Genomic DNA, 8,503 nt, shown 5'->3' on the forward strand with positions numbered 1-8,503 from the left:
GCCGTGGATCACGGGAAGGGCTGAATCCGCCAGAGACCGCCACGGACTGTCACGGAGCGACACTAATTAAGCTCTAGATCCAGGCTAACATTCAGAATAAAGTGAGCTCGAGAACAATGGAGTGCTCTTCCTCATTACTCCTACCGCCCAGTGTGATCTCAGATATCAAGTCGACATCGAGGCCCCAAGGCTGTGAGCATCGGTCTCTGTTGACTCGAATCAAAGACGAGTGAGAGTCTACGATTCATGCCAGTGACTTTACTGTAAATATGGATCCACCGAAGTCACTCTTGAAAGGTCGAACGATGAACTGGGGTCAAAGTCACCACTTGTAAATGGCATTGCTGCAGCGTCTTGTGCGGTTAGTTCAACTTGGTTGTGCGTTGAATTGAGCGTGCAGTTTGGTTGCCTCGTTGCCAAAAGTCGCGCTCCAAACAAAGCAGCGAGCGGGAGAGTGCAGAAGAATCCCCCAAAACTCCCTCGCCCACGACCACACCTGCAACAACAACACAACACGACACTATCCAACAACTTTCATCATGGTAAGGCTATGTCTGCCATCGGAAACACTGCTAACGCGTCTCTAGTCTGGCAAAGGAAAATCTGGCGGCAAGGGAGGAAAACAGTCTAATGCAGACAGGACCCAGATCTCGCACTCTGCCCGTGCTGGTCTTCAATTTCCCGTGGGACGTGTCAGGCGTTTCCTCAAGGCACGTACACAAAACAACATGCGCGTTGGAAGTACTGCTGCTGTCTACGCCGCAGCCATCCTCGAGTACCTCACCGCCGAGGTGCTAGAGCTCGCCGGAAACGCTTCAAAGGACCTCAAGGTGAAGCGTATCACCCCGCGTCACTTGCAACTCGCTATCCGCGGAGACGAAGAGTTGGATCAGCTCATCACAGCCACAATCTCTGGTGGTGGTGTTCTGCCTCACATCAACCCTAGCCTTCTCGCTGGCTCCAAGCCCAAGGCACAGGTTTCGTCTGCCTAGGCATGCTGGCTATGTCCCTATCGCGCCTTGCTGCCATACAGTCGTCGCGGAACCTCAATTGAGCTTCTCATCTGGGTAGGAGACCTGCGTTGGTGTAAATAGTTGTACTTGTTATGGATTTTCCACTATCTTAAGGCCATGCTGGCTTGATCGTCGCGTATGCTGTGTGTACCCATCGCTTGGCTCTAGCCTGGCGGCTGACCAGTAACGAGCGTCTTCTGTATGCTCGCTGGGCTCAGACGCAAGCTGAAGTGTGCTGTTTTGGTGACGGCGTGCAGAGTCTGCCCTTGAATTCCGCGATCTGAGAATCCTGACAACCATCATCCTGCACTCTTTCGACCGACACAGACGCGGCGGCAGCGCTTTCAGGGGAAATGCATCTGCTCTAACCAGCTCTTGGGCTTCTATCAATTACAGAGGAATCTCTTCCAGAGCCACAAGTTGCGAACACCGCGTCCAACACGAACATCGCGCTATCAGCACACAACATACACACGCTTAAAGTCCGCCAGCCATGGCTTCCTCAGCAGGCGATATGTCCTTGCCAACAGTCATACAGTTTCTGCAAACTGAGAACGCTCGCTTTGAGCGCGATCGAAACTACTGGGAGCTCGAAAAGGCAGAGATGAAATCGCACATTGCACGACTCGAAGGAGAGCGGAAGGGCAATGAACGTATCAAAGACTGGTACTTACGTCGTCTCCGCATGCTAGAGCTGTCGCTTCAGCAGGAACGCTTTAAAAATGATCCAACAGCCCAATTCAATGAATCATCAGTCTTGGATGATGCAAAGCAAGAGATTGGTGTCCAAATCAGCAGGACGACCCCGCGCAGCAAGCTTGAGCATACAGAATCATATCTCGAAACAGTCAGAGAATCTCAAGACAGCCTACGGGACGCTTCGGGCCGTGATCGATCTAGGAAATACCTGGAAAAATGCCTTTCTGAAATCACATACTTGACAGCAAGTCTAGACATGCCGCAGGAGGCTGCTGCAGCGACATCACAAAAGCCTGGCGCATCAAACAGCTCGAATCGCTCCGATATGGATGTCATGGCAGATCAGTTGCCCATACGTGTGCCGTCACCGGCAGCTGATGATCCTCACAAGGCACAGAGGGCACGCGAACACGATTCCGCAGACCACAACTTTGCAACTCGCAGCTCTGAACCCCTTCTGGCTGACGAAGACGAACTCGAGCCTGACGTTCGCGTCAGTCATATCTTTGATGCAAATGGCAACCTACAAGCGGAGTCGCAAGTCGTGATGCAAAATTGGGACACTAAAGATGAAGCAAGACACACCAACCACGATGAACCGCTGCGGTTACACGGCCGTTTACGTGGACATTTGGATAGGATCAATGCCATCATCTCCATACGACTTGCTGACTCTTGGCTTGTGACTGCCAGCACAGACGCGACAATCAGGATTTACCGATTGTCTCAGGAAGAACCTGGTGTGATACTGAGAGCGCATACTAACGCTGTCCTCTGCCTAGTCGAAGACACTGATAGAACCACACCAACACAGCTGTGCTTCTTTAGCGCTGGAGAGGATGGGACGGTGCGACACTGGTCTATCCCGCTCGATATCCTTGCCCAGCATCCTGAGTTCCAGCCCGACTTGCTGCCAGATCTGATTCTGCAAGGACATACTGCTGCAATATGCCATCTGGCATTCGATGGGGATCGCCTGTACTCATCATCAAATGATGGCACTATATGTGTTTGGTCACCATGGTCTGAAGCTCCCCGGCTATTCAATCTTCAATCCGATTCGATTCAGAACGTTCTGCCCATCTCTCTCAGTACGCTTGGCGACCCCATTGAGGACCAGGTTGCTGTGCAATACAATAATGGAACCGTCGTGCTCTTCCGGCGATCTGATGGGATGGTCGTCCGCCAACTTTGCGACGAACAAGCTTCTCAGCTTCCAATTTCTCTCAAGATGATTTACTTGGGAACCGGCCACTTGCTGGTGTCGCCCGACGGCCTCAATCTTTCATCGTTTGACCTTGTTTCGGATGCGGGAAAATTTGCGACGAGCACATCGATCGCTCGCTCGGAAGATCACTTGTCCTGCTTTGCCAACAGTCTCACGGACAATAGTCTCGTGACTGCTTACACTAACGGTAGCTTGCGCATTTGGGATTGCACTTCGTGGCAATGCATGCAGGAGCTGACTTGTGACGAAGATGCCGGGGAACCTTGTTGCGCTACTTGGGCTCACGATGATAGTGGGTCAGAATCCCTTGTCATTGGCTCACAGAAAGGCACGATATCAGTTTTTTCTGGTTAATCTACAGAAAAGAAGAGTAGGATAGAGGGCAATATGCCACCACGCAAGTGTCGTGTGGTGGAGTTGTCGAATCAACAATTGACAGATACGCCAGAAGAAGATTACATGCGATGCTGTGAATACAGCGATACTCGAGGCACGTCGAAGGTCGAGAAGCCAGCCAGTTGCTGGTACCTTCCTTCACTTCGATTACGGGCCGCAGCACAGGTATTTGCGAGCATGAGGTGTCGTTGCTGCCTGACGGATTAGCTCTGTATTTCTTTTCATAGCAAGTGCGATAGGCGCGCGCCAGCTTCTTGCTAGCATCTCCGGCTTTGGTCAGTTACAGTACCAGCGTTCCGATAGAGCCCTTGTCTAGCGGATACACATTAGAGTCAGGCCGCGCAAACAAGTCGTGCAGAGCTGGTAATTCCAGGGTCTCGAGCTCTTCGTCAAAGGGCCTCGACAGCTCCCGCAGATCGCCTTGAATCTGCTCTTCAGTACTGACCGCTTGAAGTTTGGAAATTCAACGCTTACGAGCGCGGGGCAATCCAGGAGGACAGTAAACGTATTCGGCGCCTACCAACATAGCTTAGGCGCAAGGATCGCGTGTAAGCATACGGCCCTTTGTGGAAGCGTAGGATTGTGTTGAGCCAGAGCGGCGTCTCTGATGAGGTTAACTATCAGATCTACCACAAGGAAATATCGGCTGTCGCCACCGCCTTCAAGACTTGGCGCCAATATCTCTTTCGGTTCTGCTCATCCTATCACCGTCTGAACATCCCACAAGAGCTTGGATTTCTTCACAACAAGAAAACTCAAGCGCCGGCAAGCTCGATTGTCTGAGCTGCTCACTGACTACTGCTTCAAGGTTGCGAAGCGGCTTGGTAAGGGCCGAGGATTCCCGAACGCCATTCTCGTCCAGAGGGCCCCAACTACGCGAAGGGGATGTTCACCAACGGCGGCCGGGAGTCCTCGGCCCTTACCAACAGCGTCAGAGCGCCGCTGAAGACCAATCAATTGATTCTGGCTGCTGTTCAAACGCGAGCTCAAGTCAGGACTATGGCAGACGAGTTGCTTGCGCAGATCGTCAATGCTTTACGATGCGCACAAGGAAACCCACAGAGTTTTGGAGCAGCACTGATCCTCTTCAGCATCTGGATGTGGACAACAGGTACTCCTTGATGATTGATCGATGCAAGTAACTCTAAACAAGTCCTATGAACCAATTGTGAGTCTTCGTTTTCGTCAACGTATACGCATCTCGCTCAATATCCTAACCCAAGTCCTCCTCAGCTGAGGTCATGCATGCACGCACGCACCGCAAGCAGCAATGCCTTCTGAGCTGATGGACTCGTAAAACGAACAACAGCTGACGTGAATGCAGCGCAGGGAAGCAGCGCAAAGGACCCGTACATGATGGATCGTGCGTTGCAGATAAACCCGGAAAAGAGGATGAGATGATTGATGGCACTGCACCAACGCTTTTCCCACAACCAACCGCGGAAGAGGAGCTAGCTGCTTGAGCCCCGGACTCCAATCAAGACTCGCGAGCTCCGTGATTCTTCTCAGTCGAAGAGTTGAAGGCAGGAGGATAGGCCGGCTCACGCGCAACACGCGAAAATCAGAGTGACGGCAGGCCTTGTCAGAAGCAGGCATCTTGGCTGGGAGCAGCATATGGCCGACCGTGTGGACCCAAAAAAGTGGAGCAGTGTGCCATTATTATGTGTTTCCAACGGCGAACCAGCTTCTTTATTGCGCGGAAAGACAAGTGGTCACAAAGGAGCCTGAGCTCCACAACTGATAAAATGACAGCGCCAAGAAGAGAGACCATTCCCATGCTTAAGGATCTACTGTCAATAGCCCTCTGAGATGGATTCGCTCCGTACGTTCCCCAATACTGCGGTTAGAGTTGACATCAAGAGCACTGAAGAGCAGTGCCTATAACGTTTTTGAGAACCAGGCGGTTCAACCCCTGTGTGAGGACGTGCTCTGGCCAAGTCTAAAGACGTTCAGATTCATCAGAGCTTGTCACTCGATGACTCTGCTCACCTGCACCTGATGGACGAGACACATTCCATGAGTCTCGAGACTGCAACTTCGCCACAGCTGCATACAGAGTGATTTGATGCGTGTTGTTCATCGGTACGCACAATTCACAGGATAAGCAACAGCAGCAGCATCATCATCATCGTTGACGTGTTGTTGGTCAAGGCATGTCTGCGGATGGTGCCGGATGCGGTTGTGAAATTGCTTCATCTGCTTAAGCCTTAGGGTCACAAGCACGTGGTCAGGAACGTCACGGGAAATGTTGTGTCGACGGTCGACCGCATCATACTACAACCACACCCGCGCTGCTCCTACGCTTTGAACATCATCGGCGCAAGCTACAGGCCACTGCGCACGAATCTCTCTCATCTGGTCGGCTTCTGTCTGTGTTCTCTTCTGTAGCGCTGCTCACAGGCTGTGCTATCCTGAAAAATTCTGATCAGCCTGCACCTTGTGACTCATATTGCGCTCAGTTCACGGCAAGACTCTCTTTCCTAAAAGCTGCAGTAGGAAAGGATGAGTGTTCAAGATACGAAAACCTTATGCCCTGATCCCTATTTGGCGTCTTCTGCGCAATACCTGAGGGCGTGGCGCAAGTTTGTTGAGAGGATACCGCGTTATTCGGACGTGACGGTCGCGGTTGACGCACCGCCGCTCGTGTCCTTTCAACTTGATACTTTGAGACACGAGTATATCTGTCAAGTCCCGGGCATCGCGTTGGACAATTGTACTAGCAAGATCACGTTTGCTGAAATTTTCGCCGAATTCCTCTTCCCTTGGCATGAAAAGCCTGCACTTGACAAACAGCAAAGAGCCAAGGTAAGAGAAACATTCAAGCAACGGAGGCTTACATTAGCGCCTCAACGAAATATACACTCAGCGACCCACGTACGACGAGACCGAATTCACTATTGGAGACTTGAAGGCAATATTCAGGCGCATCATGCCCCAAGTACAGGCTGATCGCTTCGAGGTGCTTCACGCTTTGCAGAATATTTGGATCCCCGACAGCTTCACGGTACTCTCTGTTTGGACGGACGTCATCCACTCGGCAGGTCTCCTTCGCTTTGAGGTAAGGCTTGGCCTCGGCATCATGCCCTTGCGGATGGGCATCGATGTGGAGCACTCTGAAATCACCAAAGTCTGCCCACAGTACCGTCTTGCTACAGTTGATGAATCAGGTGACTCAGACAATTGTCAGGTGCCGACAACGTCGAGACGCCAAGTTTGCGACGAGTCAAAATCGTGCGCAACTCTGATTTTTCTGTCACCACAACATGCAGCCGCATGGCATAAGTATATTTTACGCGACTCACGCTTTGCCAAGGATCCTATCTCTTTCAAAAGCTTTGTTGAACGTGCTACTCTGGCAGTCATCGACTCCAGTGGTGCACCGTTTCAGTGCTCGGTGCAATCTCCTCTGTCTCAAATGTATGGCGAAATTGAGTACACGAAGCTGGTAGAGATGTTCTTGGTGCCAGATTTATCGGCAAGCCGCGAGGCTCGAGCCAATGTAAGTCACCTGGCAGCTCGGCAAACCCAAACTGATATTGTGCAGGCAATCAACGACGTCTATGCTGCTAGACCAGACTTTGATGAGACGCAGTTCTTGGTTGATGATCTTGTCACTGTGGTGAAGCGTGCTGTGCCGGCAAAACGTGTCGAAATACTTCATCCGAGACACCACCTACCTTTCCCAGGGCAGATGCCTCTTTGTATTGTGCAACAGGGTCTTATGAAGGAAAAATGAACACGCGGCTTGATCGGCCTTTTTGGAAGCGTTTCGCTTACGATCCGTGTCGAAACAGCGCAGAGCCTCGGAGAGACCGATTGGCAAACACAGGCTCTTATTGGCGATCTCTCGAAGTACAAATGCATACACGACAGTTTGGTGCAAGCTGAGGCATCTGACCACGGCTTTGTAAGCGCTGCAGAAAGGTCAAGCATGCTAAGTACTCTCCGTCATCGTGCGATGACATTTTTTTTTTTTATATATTTGCATTCAAAGCTATCAAGTAGCTATGAGTCTAGAATGTAAATGGTAGGATGAAATGAATGACTTCACGAACGTCTGTGGACAGACGAACAGACATTTTTTTTTTTTATATATTTGCATTCAAAGCTATCAAGTAGCTATGAGTCTAGAATGTAAATGGTAGGATGAAATGAATGACTTCACGAACGTCTGTGGACAGACGAACAGTGCGGGATTCTCCTCCAGGGCTTGAACCAGCAAGCTGCTCCTTTCCTGCAGGCATACCCGCTAAAACACCCTTTGTCTTATGCGCCCTCGGCGCACGATTGAACTCGCCGGACCGTACGACCAATGTCGCGATCCGTGATTGCCTCCAGCTGGACCTCGCTGAAACGACGAGACCGCTGAAGCTTCCAGACACAGTGCACAAAGGCCGCTCTCCGGATGATGATGTCTCTCATGGCCCTCGTTGCAGCTGGGCAGACCAGATCGACGTAAGATGGGTGGCGTTCCCGATAAGCTGCTTGCCAAATGCGTTTTGCAACTGTGCACTCGACAAATAGGTGCTGGAGCGTCTCCTCCTCGTCCTGCATGCATAGGACGCACCTTGTGTTGCCGACATTGTTGATGAAGCGTGGATCGCGCCACCGCCCCACATGGCTACCAGGATGGAGACTGCCAAGAGAGAGGAGGTGCAATGTGTCTTCCGTGACCGGATGTCGGTGGCGGATGTAGCGCAGGAATAGCCACCATTTCTTCCATTGCTCCATTCCCACCTGTACCTTTCGCTCTTGTCCAAATGGACAGATTGGCGGACGTTCAGTCTTGTGGAAATAGGCCGTGGCTTTCTCGAAGGCACTCTCGTTGACTTTCTGGCCAGTTGGCAGAGTAAAGAACTTGAATGGAACATCTGACGAGGCGTGCATGTCATTAGATGTGCGGCCAACCGTGAAGTTGTCCTGCCAGTAGATAAGTTCTGTATTGTAATCGGCGATACGCGGCCGGTCGAGAAGCTCATGCCAAGCCTCGAGGTAGACGCGCCAGCGTGGTGGTAGTGCTGCCCTTGCATCCCCGCACAGCGTTATGAAGGGTCCACTAGGCGATATCAAGGTGAAGTGCTATTGCCACATGACTGTTCTTCTACCAGGGTCGAACAGTCCACCGACGTATACGGCGCGGTTGCAACCAGATGCAGGTAGCCATAAT

The 8,503-nt window shown here is 51.5% G+C and overlaps 4 protein-coding genes across 4 annotated transcripts; 2 read left to right on the plus strand and 2 right to left on the minus strand.

Annotated features, from left to right (window-relative positions):
- The first annotated feature begins 162 nt into the window (after positions 1–162).
- BCR37DRAFT_229767 (histone-fold-containing protein) lies at positions 163–1,249 on the plus strand. Its single transcript, XM_040866492.1, has 2 exons — positions 163–542; positions 588–1,249. The coding sequence occupies exons 1-2, from the start codon at positions 540–542 to the stop codon at positions 990–992; spliced, it is 408 nt and encodes a 135-aa protein (XP_040721932.1). The 5' UTR covers positions 163–539; the 3' UTR covers positions 993–1,249.
- BCR37DRAFT_229768 (WD40-repeat-containing domain protein) lies at positions 1,250–3,758 on the plus strand. Its single transcript, XM_040866493.1, has one exon. It carries the CDS (start codon positions 1,507–1,509, stop codon positions 3,292–3,294), a length of 1,788 nt encoding a protein of 595 aa, XP_040721933.1. The 5' UTR covers positions 1,250–1,506; the 3' UTR covers positions 3,295–3,758.
- A 1,235-nt stretch (positions 3,759–4,993) lies between these two features.
- BCR37DRAFT_384658 (uncharacterized protein) lies at positions 4,994–5,435 on the minus strand. Its single transcript, XM_040870279.1, has 3 exons — positions 5,326–5,435; positions 5,163–5,286; positions 4,994–5,123 (listed from the first exon to the last, which is right to left on the minus strand). The coding sequence occupies exons 1-3, from the start codon at positions 5,352–5,354 to the stop codon at positions 5,049–5,051; spliced, it is 228 nt and encodes a 75-aa protein (XP_040721934.1). The 5' UTR covers positions 5,355–5,435; the 3' UTR covers positions 4,994–5,048.
- A 2,028-nt stretch (positions 5,436–7,463) lies between these two features.
- Positions 7,464–8,256, minus strand: BCR37DRAFT_384662 (uncharacterized protein; the record flags this gene model as incomplete). Its single annotated transcript, XM_040870280.1, has 3 exons — positions 7,464–7,611; positions 7,644–7,841; positions 7,904–8,256. Coding segments are annotated over 3 exons (699 nt in total), but the record flags the coding sequence as incomplete, so codon positions are not given.
- Between the last annotated feature and the right edge of the window lie 247 nt (positions 8,257–8,503).

This window comes from Protomyces lactucae-debilis (genome assembly GCF_002105105.1).
Source record: "Protomyces lactucae-debilis strain 12-1054 chromosome Unknown BCR37scaffold_32, whole genome shotgun sequence".
NCBI classification, from domain to species: domain Eukaryota; kingdom Fungi; phylum Ascomycota; class Taphrinomycetes; order Taphrinales; family Protomycetaceae; genus Protomyces; species Protomyces lactucae-debilis.

What these genes read in the sequence shown, in the direction of transcription:
- BCR37DRAFT_229768 (XM_040866493.1), top strand. Translation starts at nt 1,507, where the DNA reads ATGGCTTCCTCAGCAGGCGATATGTCCTTGCCAACAGTCATACAGTTT.
- BCR37DRAFT_384658 (XM_040870279.1), bottom strand. Translation starts at nt 5,354, where the DNA reads ATGGAATGTGTCTCGTCCATCAGGTGCAG. An exon ending in GTCTCGTCCATCAGGTGCAG is followed by an intron (nt 5,287 to 5,325) that starts GTGAGCAGAGTC and finishes CTGATGAATCTG; the next exon opens with AACGTCTTTAGACTTGGCCA. An exon ending in TAACCGCAGTATTGGGGAAC is followed by an intron (nt 5,124 to 5,162) that starts GTACGGAGCGAA and finishes TATTGACAGTAG; the next exon opens with ATCCTTAAGCATGGGAATGG.